General features: G+C 36.6%; 1 protein-coding gene across 1 annotated transcript in view; it reads left to right on the plus strand.

Annotated features, from left to right (window-relative positions):
* The window catches only part of grk6 (G protein-coupled receptor kinase 6), a 59,246-nt gene that overhangs the window by 14,285 nt on the left and 27,773 nt on the right, over nt 1–17,188 (plus strand). The window contains exons 3-4 of the mRNA XM_014971588.2: nt 11,382–11,494; nt 15,333–15,410. Of these exons, the coding sequence (XP_014827074.1) occupies nt 11,382–11,494; nt 15,333–15,410 (191 nt within the window). The remainder of the gene's footprint in view (nt 1–11,381; nt 11,495–15,332; nt 15,411–17,188) is intronic.

A 17,188-nucleotide genomic window follows, 5' to 3' on the forward strand; every position in this document is an offset into this window, starting at 1 on the left:
ATCTGTGAATGGGCGTGTGTCCTCTGTTAGTTTGGAGTAAACTTTACACTAAACACTGAAATTCTGCCACGTGCTGACAGAAGATTGTATTGACATGCAGGATAAGGTATATCTTAGAGCGTTGTAGTTAGTCTAATCTTCAGACAAGAACACATTTTGTCATAGTAGTTTGTGATGTTAGCAAATATTGATCAAAATATTTACTTCTTAAAATAAACATGTTTTAGCCACAGACGACTTTTCAAAATAATGTATTCTTATATTCCAGTGCAGAAACATGTATGGGACCATTTCTTTTTTTCTTTTTTGGTAATTTGAAGGAACTGCATATAGTCATATATTCCTACAACAAACACTCATTCCAAATAACAATCGTTCCTCTGAGCCTCTGAATGTGGTAGCAGTAATCTATTACATGTAGTAGTAACTAGCGCAGCAGTGAAAAGTCCAGAAAGAGTTTTTTGCTAAGTGGTGAAACATAAAACCAAATAACATTGATCCAAAATAATTTTAATAAGCTTTATCCAGTACAAAGCCCCATAAAAACTGGGAGTGAGGAAAATAAAAAAAAGAAAGCAGAATAAATATTCTGTGTTTTCTGCTGAAAAGCCTCACTTGGTTTGTGTTTGAATTTATGTCATATATGGTAAGTCACTGGCATCAGAAGCTGTTGTTACCCCTGTTCTCTGGAATTCGGTCTTTATGTTCAGGAGGTTTGTTGTTGGTAAAACAAAGAGAGGATTGAGTTTCTTCTGAGGAAGCTGTTGGTTTGAGCTCCTTGGGCTGTTTTTTGAAGAAATAAACATCATCAGGGTCACTTGTTTCTCTATTTCTGTCTCCGGTTCACATTTATTTAAACAGTTCCAGTGATAAACTTGTATACCACATACTGATGGCCTTGTTCCTCTGTTTTTATTTTTAAGCTTGTTCTGAAGAGATTTATTCCTTTAAGTATGCTTGAACTGCAGGATGCTGTAGCTGTAGAAATGAGGTGTAAACAGAGTCTTTGCAATCATTTTCATTTAGCATTTAGTGAGTGTTCACAAAATTATTAACCAGCATTTTTAGATTTACCTCTGCCTTCTGAGATTATGCTGCTGTTCATTGAGGTTTATCTCTAACATGTTAATCCAAACAGTACGTATGGGAATATTTGCCCCATGGTGTGTTGTTACCTCTCCTAAAGAACATATGATGTTAGGATGGTGTGAACTGTGACGCCCATCACAGGAGAGTTCCTCTTCATTTGTTTTCCTAGCTTTGGGGTTTCATTTGGTTTGCCGTATATAACCATACATAACACCTAAAGCAACAGAGCAAACACACAGGACTTATTGTTGGGAGGAAGAAGAAGCAGGAAGGCGAGGCAGATTATGACCTGTGATAAAACTGGTTTGCCTCGAGAATTACTGTGGCGACAGATAGACAATAGTTCAATTAAATCTGGGAGAAAATATTATTTTCTGTACTGTACTTGTTCATCTTCTACACAAACAAGATCTAAAGTCTTTTTTACAAGGCTTACTGAAGGAATTAAAGAACTTCAATAAAGGTCTTAAGGTTTGTAACCAGAAAGCAGGAGCTTTTGTTACATATTAGATACCGCTACATACAGTAAAGCGGGTCTTAGCTTCATTCTGACATGAGCGTAGTCAAAATAACTGAGAAACTGTCAAGTTTTCTAATTATTTTTCTATTTAGTTGAGGAAAAAAACAAAACAAATAAGGCAGACAAGATCCCTTTGCAGCTTTTCCTCCAGAAGGTTTCTATTAATATGCTGCAAGCTCTAATTTGAATGAGTTAACTTGAACTCGTTCTCACAGAGGCAGGAAGTTGTAGCTGTGAAAGAAAAAAAAAAAAACGAAACAAAAACGTGTTTTCGAATGACTAGTCTCGGAGGTAGAAACCAGTCTTTCACATGAAAAGGTTGTGCACAAGTAAATTACCAGAAGTTGTCAATATTTTAAATGCAACAAGAATCAGGTAGATTTGCAGAAAAATGACTTCTTTGTTAATCAGAAACAACTTGTTCTTTTCTGCCATCATCTTGCAATCACAGATTAAAACATATCGGCCTAAAAGCAATAGCCTACTTCTATTTGTTGCACAATGATGTCTTGTTCCTGCTGTGCCAGAGCTTTTCTTCCTTTGTTAAGAAACATCCTGTGGCTCAGATTTTAAACTAGGTTTAAACTAGGAACTTCAGCCACATTTCTAAAAAATTTTTTTAAAAAAACAGGACTGTAACTTTATGAAAACAGATCTTTAGTTTCTTCAGAATGTAATTTGATTATCTTGTGTCAAAACATGGAGTTGATTTTGTTTATAGAGACAGAAAATGAGAGAAAGCCAGATTTTGCTCTGAGATTCAAAACCCGTGCAGGAAATTCACTGCACGTGTGAAACTGCCAAGGAGGAAATAATAAGATCTAGTTTCTTCTGATTTACTAAGTTAGACATGCATGAAGACAATAAAACAAACAATAATTCTACTACTGAAACTAAGAGAGAGTGTTATGAAAAATGTTAAAGGTTTAAGTTTGATCAAAGATCTGCTGGTCTCACTCCTTCCTGAGGGCCTTCCTGAGTTATAGCTAACTGTAACCTGAGGAGAAAAGTTATTGGCCAAAAAACAAAGAAAAACTATTTTGACTTAAAATAAGCAAAGGGTAAAGTAACACAAACAACCATAGGAACTAAAACAGTGGTGTCCAAAGTTGGTCCTCGAGGCCCGGCATCCTGCATGTTTTAGGTCTCTCCCTGGTTTAATGCACCTGGATCAAATGATGGCTCATTAAAGGCCTGAGAGGAACATTGACAAGCTGAAAACGTTGTTACTACCACCAGGGAGAGAACTAAAACATGCAGGATGCCGGCCCTACAGGACCAACTTTGGACACCACTGAGCTGAAATCTTACAAGTTGATCAGGCCTGGTTTTAATCTGTGTCTCATTTGAACTATGATTCTTCACCCCCAAAGCTCCAGGACTGCCACAAATCACCAGTATGATTGATAACATGGACTATTGATATCCTACATTTTTATTAGATGTGTTTTATTTTTCTGAAATTGTTGACCAAATTTTGAGGAAAGCATGCAAACATTAGCATCAGCCTGCTTGGTCAGCAAGCAAACCTCTGTGAACTAAAGTGACACAATTTTAAAATAGTGATTTGGTGATTTTAACAAGACTAAAAGAAACAGAAAATGGAAAAATAATCAGTTTTTTCGTCATGAATATTAACTCCAAAATCCAAACATTAGGTTCAGCTTCCTTGGACGGCTAGTTTGACCAACCTAGTACATATGCTCTGCATTTTTAATGAAGAGAATGGCAAAATGTTAATGTAGTACTTGTCTATTTTACTGCTCTGCTTCACTGCAAAATTTAAGAAGGCTCAAAGTCCATCTGTGGACAGTAGTCTTAGCATACCAACAAAAACATTAGCTTCTGAACAGAGCCGTTGTACGCTACTTCCATTTTAACCAACTTCCCAATGACAGATTTTACTGTTTAATTGGAACCATTTCTAGTGAACTATACAGCATGGGCGTAGGTTTGGGTAGGGACGGTAGGGACATGTCCCGACCAATATTCACGGGATATGAAAAAGTCCCGACCAATTTTTGCCATATTGGCTCAAAGAACGTGGATCTACGATCTTTGATTAGCAGCAACAGGCGGTGCGCGGAACGGAAGCTTCTTAGTTTGACATTTATTATGAGCCTCCGAGACCGTGTCGGAACGGTGCTGTCGGGGGGGAGGGGGGGTCAGTTGAATCGTCGGACGTTCTTTGATTAGCTGCAAAAGGCGGCGGCTAGCTGGGCACACGCGTCTCCTTCTGAGTCTCGAGACCATGTCGCCACCAAAAAAAGAAAAGGACAGACATTAGAAGTTATTTCGCTACGTCGGCTGTAAGTACAGTGAGTGGACCCATAAGTTAGATATCTATCACGCAACGCATTTGTTGTAAAGTCCGGTGTTTAGTAAGGTCAGCACTGAATGTGAGGTAGAATAGGTCTGTTAATTATGTAATATTTTTTCTTTTTTCTTTTATTATTGATTTCTTCTTATCTGCAATTGTGTTTGCTGTATCCAGAGGATATTTCTTTTGATCTTACTTGTAACGTTTGCTGAATTTTGTAAAGGAAAAAGTAAAGTGTTCTTGAACTGATCTGCTGATGACTGTATCTGGTTGTATACACAAGATGTATGATATGGTTATGGTTGGGGGGAGGGGGTTATTAAGCCAATGTGGTTTCCCCCCCTTCTCAAAAATGTTCGGTGCTCTTGGGCATTTCACTGTGCTGCGGGGGGGGGGGGGGGGGTGTCAAGGTCCCCACCAAAACTTAGACCGAACCTACGCCCTTGCTATACAGTATAGTGCAGGGGTGCCCAAACTTTTTGAGATCAAGATCTACTTTTTCTCTCACCAGCCACCTGAGATCTACCTCATGACATAAAGACATAAAAATTACAAATTAAACTCTATTGACTTATTTTGTATGCGAATATACATCAGTTATAGCAGAAATAATAAAGTGACAGAAAACCTAACGCAGTTTCTTCCTCAGTAAGATTCTGACACTGGGAGCAGGTTACTGGTTTCTCAGTCAGAAGCTGGTTGCAAACCTGAGGCCAGCAGGTGTCAGTCAGTCATGGTAGATCTGAAATTTGGTTTGATGACCTCAATATGAGAAACTAACCTAAGAGCCCAGAAAAGCTAAAGGCAAATCTTCTGAAGTCGGGATATAATTAATTTAATTTCACGTAATTATTGCGGTAGAATTTGTTAAAACTTAATGAAATATATTTGTCCTATTTGATGTTTGTTGTGATGTATGCTCACAAACGAACGAGGTAATTAGTCCAAGTTTGTCGTTTATTGAACGTTCAGAAACTACAGCAGGTGTGATGAGCCACAGCAACGTTAGACAAAGGTAAAACAACCTGAAATGACGATCAAATCAAAACCACTCCTACCTTTTTACTTTCTGTCTCTTTGTAGTTTAAGCACACCTGTTGCCGTGGCAACCACCTGCGCCCGCAAGCCGAGCAGAGATTATGCTAAAAACACAACATTCAGGTTTCCAGGCTTGATATTTATTTCTCGATTATGAATAAGCCTCTCATGAACACAGCGGTGGTTGAATAGCTAATTTAAACTCCTGCTCTGCTCGTCAGTCGGTCTTTGAGTCGCCTTTTCTCCCCTTTTTTTTCTGTTAATGGGACCGAAACGCAGTGAATTGCGCAACACCTTGTTCAAACAGTAATTACTGAGATTATTAATTTTAACACGTTTCGTTGATTTTTTTAAAAATAATTATTCTTTTTTAATGAAGCTACAAACATTTAGGATCTTGGTGAATATTTTTGATAAGCCCGTCAGAAGAGGAAGTGCTGCTCTCAGCGTCCTGGTGGCGTTCAGATTGTCATCTGCCGGGATCAACTCAAAACCTTCCGCGTTTGACCGGTCGATCGCGATCGACATATTGGGCACCCCTGGTATAGTGGATTAAAACAAAGTACAGTTCAGTTCTCAAACACCACTACAAAAACCCTGACCTGCTATGTATTTTATTAGGTTCTCTTCTTAAACAACATTTAAACATGTTGGATTGTCTTGGGCGATGGACCAATGAGAACGCAGGCTGTCGAATGTGATGTGTAGCCATCCGGAGACATGGAGGGGAATCCAAAATACAGAAGACAAAACAACTGCCATAGCGCACCAGAAAGTCTGATGGACGTCAGAGATTTTTTGCTGAATATTCATCACGAACCATCACTGTTGCTTCTTTTGTTTAGTTGGAACTTACTTTTGGTCTCTAGAGGTTTTGAGACATTTCCTGTGTGACAGTTGAACGTTTGTGAGTGAAACTGGATTGTGTGTGGTGTGTTGTAATTGCCATGTGACTTGACACCACACAGGACCAAACCTGTTGTAGCAAAGATTTTTTATCACCTCTCACATTTTTTAAAATTGGCTGACTGGTATGAACTAGGCATTAGTTAATTAAGTAAATTTCCCTTAAATTCAAAATGTTGTGCCTTATTTTTAATTTTTAATGAGAAAACTCAAACATGAACATTGTGTCGGCGTTTGCAGGTCATTTGATCGTTGAGGTAAATAAAATAAAATCCACTTCACCCCTAAGAGCTTTTAGCTTCAGTCCTTTGGTCCATTTGAGCTGCAGAAAGCTTTTATGTGCCCAGCAGATTCTCTAAATTGATTTACATAAGAGAGGAACTGCAAAAGCCTTGATCTGATTTCAAACAACTGGCATCATATCATTCACTGTGGAGACCATGAGGCCCTCAGAGCCAACAGGTGCTGGACAGCAGCCTCTTTGTTTGAACTCTGTATTGGTTCTTCCAATTCTGGAGCTTCTTTTTGTGAACATCACACCTCCACTGATCTTTTGAGAAACCACAAACGGCTATCTATTTGTGGTTCTGGAATCCATATTCCAGAACCAATGAATGTCATATTTCATGCATGAGGAGTTAATGTGGGACCGACTGAGCATCTTTATGATGTATACCAAAACTAATTATGAGGAAAAACAACATAGTTTATGGAATTATATAGAGCGAAGTCGACTGTTAACTAAAAATGTTAGAGTTGCACAGATTTTCTGGTTAACCATCCATGTATTCAGCAGTTTTTGGCTTTCTGTTTAATTTCCCGGGTTCTTCTCAGACTGTCATTGTTTCTCTAGCCTTTGCTTCCTTTCTGGTTGACCTTTCAGCTCACTTTGCAACAGGATGAAGGTGGAAGGAATGAGTGATAATTAGAGAAAGGAGAGGAGAACAAAGAGGATGAAGACAACTAGAGCAGAAAACAGTTAGCAGAGAGAGAGAAAACAAGACTTTATTTGGATAAACACAAGTTATAAGATCATTGAGGGAAAATGACTCAGAAGATGCATCAGGAAAGAAATGAAAGTGATTCTCCAGCTGAGTTTTATTTAATGACTGCATCAGGGAGAGAGGGAGAAATGATGTTGCAGATTCCTAACATTTACCCACCGTCAAGCCTTTTCAGTGGCATCTAAGGTTATTTTTATATCATCGACAAGAAAGTTAATTCAATAAAAAACAAGAATTACAAATTCTGAACTGCTTCCATAATGTTTCACATGATAAAAAATTCAAACAACAGTTTCAAAGTCATTTCTCAGCAAGTATGTCTTTAAAGGTTTAATGAACTTTAATTATTGAAGTTTTGGAATGAGCATGTTTGAAGACTTGGGATGGATTATTTATAAGAAAGAAGACCTAGGAAACATGCTGAGTCGCTGGTTGCTATAGCGATTTTCAGGGATAGGCAACATTTCACATTATCAAACTTAACTAATAGACTAAATTTTTTTTTTTTTTTTAAAAGGACGCATAAGCAGGCATTGAACATACTTTACATTCAGACTGTTTTAATTAGTACAATTTTATGTAATATTCTATTTTCAGTTTTTCATTAGCTGTAAGCAGAAGATCATAAGTAACAGAAATAGAGGCTTAACATCAGTCTGTGTGTATTTAATCACATAATGTTTCACTTAGTGTGTGAATATATTTAATAAAACTGACATTCTTAATAAATTCGTAACTTAATTCACTATAAGTTGCAGAAATTTTAGAAGAACTAAAATCTCTGGCAATAAATCTTGGGATAGGATGACGTAAAATGTTTATTAGAGTTTAACTCTAGATTAACTCTAGTGATGTGTGGCATTACAAGATGTACATGTAAAATATAAAAATTGCAAAAACTGAACATTTCAATTGTGTGAAAAACTCGTAAATGTATCAAAATGCCAATTCAGAAGTCCAGCCTTCTGGGGCCTGTTTAAACACTCATCTGAGCTCAGATGAGCAGCAGTGATGACTCTTGTTTCTGTATTTGTTTTACAAATTAAAAAGAAGAAACAAAAACTAAAATGGTGGGAAAGGTTTAGCCAAATATTTGTGATCAGATAAGAATTATGCTAAACATCTTTGCATTCCTTAATTATTTTATGTTAGAACCCTTAATAAAACAGCTGAGTTCCTAGATGCAACTATTCAGGATTTATATGAGTGGTTATCAAGAAGGATTTGAATTTGACTAGATTCATCAAAACCTATTCACAAAATGGAGTCTATGACCAAAGAAGAACAAAAGGTTCTAAATGACTAGAATGAAACAGGTGTGATGATTAACTCATTATGTTCAGACGCGAGAAATCAAATCCAACAAAAACAAGTCATGAAACAGATGTGATACAAGAGAACTGCATAAAATAAAACCAACACAACAAATAATACCAAGACGAACTGAAGAAATCTCAGCTCTGGTCCAGAAATGCAAAGTTATGAAAAACGGAACACCAAAGAACTCATGTACTCAGCATGACTAATTACGTAATTTTTTTCCTTTATAATGTTCATAATGGGGCTTCATTTTAAGATTGCTTTTGAGATTATTGATTCCCCATTGATTTGTAAATTATAGATGGATTTTAAAGACCCTGTATTCAGGTGCGTGTATTTTGTTTAAAAGATAAAATAAACCTGACAGAATTGAGTGTTTTCTTTACTTTATTGTATGGAAAAAGTATTGAAGTAGAGTTTTCTCCCTATTGTTGGATTTTCGTTAGAGCTGTGAGATATGGATTGCAGAGATATATTTAAGCTGCTTTGTGGGAAGGGATGGTCCTCACTGAAACATTTATTTGTGAGTAAAATATGTTTTGCTGCTTTGCATCTGTCTGCATCTCAAATGCAAATCTTTTTCTCCTTGATGTTTAGTCCAACACGCATGAACCAAACAACCTGACTTTCAACAACAAAAATAAAGTTCCTATGAAACAATGTGTGAGATTACAGGTGAATAATTGTGTCTGCTTCAGAGACTAGTTGCAGTTCTTCCTTTATTTTCAAAGGTTTTGCTCCTTGCTTGTCCTCTAAATTTCAAGACTTGACAAGACTTACCAGATTCTATCCAGTTTCCCTTTAAAGGCGATTTAGAGGAGGTTTTGTGCTCCAACCCACAAGACAGGATGTTGGATAATGTTCCTAACAGACTAGTTATAATTCCTATAGACTAGTTGACTAGTTCGTCTATTGAAAACTGAGTATCCTCTGCATAGCAAGGAAGGAAAATCTACAATGTTATGAGATTCAAAGAATTTAGATATTTTGTGAAGATGTGGCAAAGTTCAAAACCTAGTGGAACCCCATAACAAGCTCCAAAGACCTGAAACAAAACTTCTAGTCTAGATTTGTGATATGGAGTTGTGATATAGCTAAGCAATTTAGTATTCCAGATTATCTGTTTACTTTATAAGTGTTGTTGAGTATCATATGTGCATTAAGAAAAAAAACAAAGATCTTATAGCTGAACGTCCACACATCCAGTGCATCATTATTATGATTTCCAGAGGCATGAACGATAACTCTATGTTTAGAACAGTGGTACCAGTTTTGGTTCATCTAAAAGACCCAGGACACTGGCCCTAAAGGACGGGAATCAGAAACCAGGGGTTTAGAAAAATAAGGAGAAATCTATGAGACAAATAGATTCCAGGTACTCCAGTGACTAAAAGACAGTCAAGATTTGTTGTACTTTATCTGATGATTAGCTTTGTTAATTTTATGGATTAGCTTAGATGAGTATCATCTACATAGTAGGTAAATAATTATATGCATTCCACATATATAAATAATAAGAGCAGAACATGCTGGTCCAAACACAAAACCCTGAGGAATTTCATTCATTTGAAATCTAGAAAGACTTAAAAAATCTGGAATTTATTAGACAAATACAACTTAAACTCAATAAAGGATAGTATTTTAGTTCTCCTGTAGATGTATCATTCATCTACAGGAGTTACTGTTATCAATAAGATTTGCAGTGTGCTTAGCTGTCGACATCCAGTTTGTGTTTAAGTTGCAAGACAGTCAACCTTTCTGGGTTGAAACAGGAAATAATAACTAGTTCACCTGTGCAGTGCATCAACCAATATGCTGTTTTGAGGGTGTTGGAGCACAATAAAATGTTTTTCCATATTAAAAAAAATAGCAAAACAAATGGAAAAATTGATCATTATTTGTTTCGTAAACTAAAATGCTATCTTTTTTTGAGTTTAAGTTGTGTTTTTCTAATAAATTCCAGATTTTTTTAATTGATTGGTTTTACAAAATCGACATCTGGTATTTTGGAAGCATTAAGTTCCTTAACAGAGGTTGTTATCTGACACCCAAATGGGTAAAAGAAAATGAGCATAATCCAAACCACCAAACTTGCAATATGTAAAGTCATCAGCATTGTGGTGAAACGGGACTCAGATAGGATCTGCTGTATAACAGATGTGATATATTTGCATAGATCTGTGATAATGTTTGCATACACCTTCGGTCTCACATGCAGGAACATTGAATGCTTGTTAAGTTTAATAAATGGTGGCTTATCGGATGATTTTGAAAAAAAAAAAACATAAGAGGAAAAAGGAAGTCTCGAATGAATGTCATGGAAACTTTTTACATTTTTTTTGTCTTTAGGCTTCAGTGTGGATTTGTGTAGAGAAGGAAATGAGAAAACATGTCAGATACGAAAAAAAAAGGAATGGACAAATGGGCGAACATATGGGACAAACTAACCTATGGTATTTACATCTCTGTTTGGACTACATTTGAAACTTAGAGTCTAAAAATAGCCCTAACTCAAAATAATTTCCTGTGCTAACCAATATCTGGTATTTTTAGATTAGAGAAACACAACATCCTACATGCTTAGGCCGAAAACATTTATTTCTTATGTCACACAGCAGTCTAGTTTCTCCAAAAATCCTAGAAAAACATGTCTGAAATCTACTAGAACTGGACAGAAGACTTAAAATCAGTCAAGGTCTACAAGAAAATAAAATCTAAAGAAACTTCAGAAAGCCAAGAGAACTGTTGATCAACACCACCTTGAGAGATAGTCCAGTTGAGAAAACATGGTTTGAATAGAAACCTTTACAGAGTCACACACAAACTGAGCCACAAGCACCATTTTGCTGACTAAATATGTTTATGTTTTAAAATCACAATGCAATGATTGTTGGGGTTTGAGTCAGTGAACTAATATCACTCGTTGTGACAGGCTCACCAACAACTGGTTTATACCATCTGCAACTACTATCAGCCATAAAGAAATTTCTAGAAAAATCATGAAATGTGAAGTTTCTCTTTGAGTGTCAACAATGCTTTCCATTTATATTTGTATTGATTATGTTGGATTTTTGCTACAGTAAGAAATCCTAGCCATCTAACATTTTCAACAAGATATTGGTGAAAGTGTGCATGATGTGTTCTGAGTTGTTTGTAACCTTCATCCCTTTTTGTGTTTGTGCAGAGAAAGACTACAGCAGCTTGTGTGAGCGGCAGCCCATCGGACGGTTACTGTTCAGACAGTTCTGTGATACCCGACCAGAGCTGAGACGCTGCGTCAAGTTCCTGGACGCTGTGGTGAGACATTTGTATGATTTGTTTGTGTTTGTCCTGTTCGTTAGAAGATTCACACTTTAAGGTTTAACTAGTATTTCAGCTGAGGTCAAGTCGGCTTTACTTCTAGAACAGATCTAAAAACAACTACGGTTAACCAAAGCCCATTACATGATAAAAGATCAACACACTAGCTAAATACAAACACAGATGTCTTACTCACCTGGAAGCTAAATAAAATGTATTTGATTTTAGCAAGTATTTTAATTAGTCTACTGTTTGGTTAGCTCTGATTTCCAGAGGCAGGATGTTCCAAAGCTAGAAGCCACCACAGAAAAGACTCAGTCACCTTCTAAGGTGACTGAGTCACCTTTTTTGCCTGATTTTAGGTCATTGATGTGAGACATTGCATCATAATTCTGCACCAGAAGAAGTCAGACACTGTAAATCCAGATGTAAACAATGGATGGAAATGATGATTATGAGTCCTTGAAATGCCACTCCTGGCTCTCACTAGACATCCTGACAGATTTCTCTACAGAAGTTGAAGTCAGTGCTTCACAAGATGCAGTTACTTAATCTTGTTATAATTTTGAGACAATCCTTGACAATCCCATTATCAGCTGAAAGAGACAAATACTGTTATCTGCAAAACAAAGAATGATTTTTTTAGGGTATTAGGATTTTACGTTAAGGTAATACCCTATGTAAAGGTATTACGGAGTTTGGTGTTTCTTTGGAGAAATCCTCTGTTCATGTTACTGAATTTAAAAAGAGGAGGAAATGAGTGTCCTGGTATTCCTAGCTTGTGTTCCTTTGGTCCAAATTAATAAAATAATCTTTTCCTGAGGCGTTCAGACAAAAAGCTAAAGTTTTCCCCTGGGGCACAGAAAATGTTTAGATCTTTTTGGGGTTGCTTTTATTGCCTGATTTGCATTTCATTCCTTGTATTCTGTTGATTTAAGACTTCTTGTGGCTTTTTATCTATTTGGACATAATTATGTATTTTATTTAATTGGCCTGTTATCACAGTTTATGGTATTTTTATATTGGGTTGACTATTTATAGCTTTTTTGTACAGGGTTACTGAACTAAACATATTTTTCTGTACAAGATGTCAGATTTCTCTATTTATTTCTGCATTTTAATTTGTTTTATGAACAAATAAAACAAAACTACAATTCTCACCTGGATGAATTGTAGTCGAGTCACAGTACGAACAAGTTCTACAATTTTATATCAAATTAAATTTTTATTAATTTTTATTATATTAAAAATGGCTTCTCAGTTTTGGGACTTGGTTACATTCAGCAGCTTTATTTACACTAAATAAGATCCTAAATAGGTTTCAAATTAAGGCAGTTGTTGCACTTGATGTTTTTTAGGGGTATTTGAGTGAAGGGGGACTGAGTAGAATGGCAAACCTTGCGGATTTTCATTTGTAATGGCATAAAGAAAGGTTTTAAAATTATCGATGTGTAAAAGTTTTGTATACCAGGGTGAAGTCTTGCTCACTAAATATCCCAATGAGTGGCATAGACAGGTATCACTGCATGAATAGATGACACATATGTCATTGTAATCCATAGACAAGTAGAACCCAGCATCAGAAGTGTGACTCTGAGAAAATGTGCTTGTTTTATACTTTGTTGAAACATGTAACAGTACGCAGCTGAAAATAAAACCTGGTTCTCATGTTTGCCTCAATGCAAGAAGCTTTAATTATCCTGAAATGCCTGAATGAAGCACTCAAAGCTTGCTGAGAGCCTCAGGAAGTGGAGTTTAATGTGTGTTTAATGAAATACAGGAACCCTTCACTTCTTGGAGCAAACAGGGTCTGTGAGTCAGCGTTCCATACCTCCCATGTTGCAGAAACAAACTATGCATTTAGTTTTCCCTCTAATTCCCAACTCTAACTCAGACGGACTTTGACGTCTTTGCTTTGATGGTTTTTGTTCTTGTTCTCATGGAAAAGTATTGTTTTTACAGCTACTTTGGGGTTTAGTTGATGTCACAGAAAAATGAGAGGAAGCTAGGCTTTTTTCAGAACCATGTCCAATCTGACAACATGCAACGGCTAATGAAGACCTTATCGGTCCCCCTTTCAGCCAGCTCCATTCTGACTCACTGACTCGTCCAAATGGCTTTGCAGCTTTCCAGGGGGCAATTATTTCTACCCATCCAACCGCTTCCAGGCTCTTCTCTAGGAGAACGGCGAGATGGAGAGACAAAGTCGGATCTGAACAGGCTCTGCTGTCACTTAGCATGCATTTACCAGCACTCCCAGTGAGAGGAAGCACTTTGGATGTTTCTATTCAGGCTCATCTTACTGCAGGTCGACAGAGGAGATACGATCCTTTCATGTGTGGAGGAGGAAAATCAAAAGTTTGTGGCAATGACATTCACAGCACAGTAGGAATTGTATCCTAAATATTTGGAAACCGATCAAGATGAACAAAATTGTTGGACGATACTTGGCAGTATGGTTGCGTCAATCCAGGAATGATGCAAATTTGGCCGGTCCAACACAGGTGCTTCATGCACATGGAGACTTTTTGTTTGTAATTGGGGTAAAATTACTAGCATAATTTTCTCACAATGGAGCATGTTAGATACAACACAAAGTATGAAGCTTTTTATAACCAAGCTTTTATAATAAGTGGAACCTTGGGCTGGACAATAAATCCATAATAATGTATATTGCAATAGACATGTAATTAATATCAATAGATATGACTAATAGAATATTCAACAATTTCTCTGAGCTCCGATTCAGAACTGCACTGCATTCTGAGGGACGTAGCAGCTCAACCTTTCACAGCTAAACAAGGCTGGTGTTCTGAACTAACTCACCCACTCTTTGATTACCTAGGAACAACTTGTTGAGTAAGGTGCACAGGAGCGGTTTCAGGTTAACTGTGTCTCATAACTGCATAACTACTTAAAAATAAAAAACAACAGTGTGGAGAGAAAACTGTGGCTAAAACAGGAGAGGTGATGTCATCAGCTTGTCATTATTTCAGATATTTTAAACTAAAACTAATTCATACTTAAAAATATCAACTAACATGAAAAGCTTATATCTGGATCAGTTTTTCAGAAATAACATCTGGAACCAGAAGAAACCCTTTTATCCCATAAAGACCAAATCAGTGTTTAATCCAATAAATGTGGCTACAATATGACGAAATCCTGTAAGTACATTTGTTCTATCGAGCTTAAAAGAATTTAAAAACTTGATGTCTTTCTTTCAATACATCAAACGTACAAAATCTGTTTTAAGTTTTAAACCTACAATGAATAGCATCCTCTTCCTTCTCCATAAATATGACGAGTTGATTTCTTGGAGACATTTTCATAAAAGTAAGAAGTTCTTTAGGTGGATCAAAATATTACTGTCGTCATTCCAGAAATGTAAATTGTGCAAAGTGAAATTATAAAAAAATTTAAGATTTAAAGATGTGAAGTGCTGCCTGAAAATGCATCACCCAACAACTTCCACTGGGCTGGGATTTTAACGGGTTAATTTTTATTAATTAATTATGTAGATTTTACGCATACATTTTTCATAACCTTTGTATTTGCGTGTTTCCAAATGTAACCATATGCGAAAGTTGCATTTAAGGAGGACTGGGCTAATTTTCAGTTTGTTTGTGACTGAACCACAATTACACAAACCACATGAACGTAATAGGACAGCCTGAGCTCTGCAGACCCCATTTAGTGCTGTAATTCTGTGTTTTTGTGCAAATGTTTCCTTAAAAACTAATTTAATCCTGTGAAACTGTCAATCCTTGAAGATCCAGTCCTCATCTTTTATTCCAACATCACTAAATGTCAAACTCATTGCAAATGTTTACAGGCGGAGTACGAGGTGACTCCAGATGAGAAGAGGAAGGAGTGCGGACAGGAACTCATCGACAGATACTTCAACCCAAAGGTATGCCCTTCAGCTTTTGATTCTTTAAATCAAAATGTGACATTTGTAACAGTATAAAAAATCTGTTAATACAAAACAAACCAAGACTCAGTATTTGATTTAGGGCTGTTGTAAACGAATATTTTAGTAATCGAGTAATCTATCGATTATTCTTACGATTAATCGAGTAATCGGATAAAAAAAAATTATAAAATGAAATATTGGTAAATCTGGCATAATACCGGTGTTACTATCAGATATCAATATCAGTCCAATTTTTCATATTTGGCATCCCTAACAGTTGCTTTTTTGTAGTTTAGAAAACTAACCTGTAACAATAATAGCTCACTTTCTAAGTTAACCAGAAGAAAAGTTATAGAAAAATCTCAAATTATATTGAATTTAATAACAAAGAGGCAGGCTCACAAATATGCTTATAAAAAATGTCTACAATCCAGCTTTTAGTTTATGTATTCATCTTCAGTGAGTTTAATAGATTAATTAAACTCACCTTGCCACCTAACCCGTCACGCTTTGGGTTTGAAAATACGGGAAATGCCGCCTGGAGTGGGAGGAGAGGGCGAATGAACGAACGTAAGATGGGGTGGAGGGGAGGAAATAGACCAGCGGACTGACGAACCGTTAGACCGGGGGACGAACACGGGGGGAAGCAATACGGGATATTTACGACACCTTCATTGGTCACACTCAGAAACTCATCTACCAGCCATGTACGATGCGCTCCGCCACCCGTTTCTTCAGACCGGGATATGAAATTTATTGTGCGGTTCGTCGGTAAAGCTACATTTACACGGTAAGCATCAGCTACTCAGCCACCCGCCCTGTTCAGTCTAGCCGCTCACCTCAGCGCTCTTCCCGCCGTTCGCTTTCAACCAGCAGCCCCGGAGGAGAAATGCTGCCGTACTCCAGGCATTCCCCAGTCATTTTAAGGATGCTTATTGGTTCCCCAAAAACGATAAAAAGTCGGGCATTATCATCAATCAATAAAATCCCCACGGGCCAATCTTGAAGATTGGACTTTATGCCGCTGAGACTTAGCTTTTGTCAACAACTCAGAGGCGGAAGTGAGAGCTCCGCGCAACGCAAATGAAGTCCCGGCCGGAACACGGTGCGCTAACTAATAAAACATAAATTAACGAAGCTTCGAGGCAGGTAAATTTTCCTCCAGGAATTTTAGTATTCGAGGTACTCGAATCGTTCGAGGAATCGTTTCAGCCCTAATTTGATTTTAGATGCATCTAAAAATTCATCTCAGATGCATTGCATCTGAGATGAATTACAGTTTTGTAATTAATCTCAGATGCATGTATTTTGCTGTTAATTTGCATGACATTCAGTGATTTTTTTTGGGGGGGGGGAGATTTTTTGGATGTTAAATTAATGATTTTTTTTTAAACAGATTTTTGAACAGATTGTTGGAAAATAATTTTGACTGATTTTCACTAGTTTAAAGTGTCATTTATAATTGGCTTTGAACTTATTTTAACCAAAACTAAATGAATAATTTTTAATATCTGCCTAATTTATCAACTAAATAAATTTTAATATTCAGAAATAGTTTTTATTGACAAATGCTAACTTTTAACATGTGTAATAGTTATTAATTATATTGTCTTATTTAGGCTGACCAAATAACAGTCAGTCTGTTCTTTAATCATTTTAATTGTATTAATTAATATTCAAATTGATTAATTCGAGAAAGTTTAAAAATATAGATTAAAAAGTATATTATTAGCTCAAAATAATTATTAAATAAGATTAATTTAGAAGCGGTAAGC

Source organism: Poecilia mexicana, unplaced genomic scaffold (genome assembly GCF_051168715.1).
Source record: "Poecilia mexicana isolate PSO_F unplaced genomic scaffold, ASM5116871v1 scaffold_14, whole genome shotgun sequence".
NCBI lineage: Eukaryota > Metazoa > Chordata > Actinopteri > Cyprinodontiformes > Poeciliidae > Poecilia > Poecilia mexicana.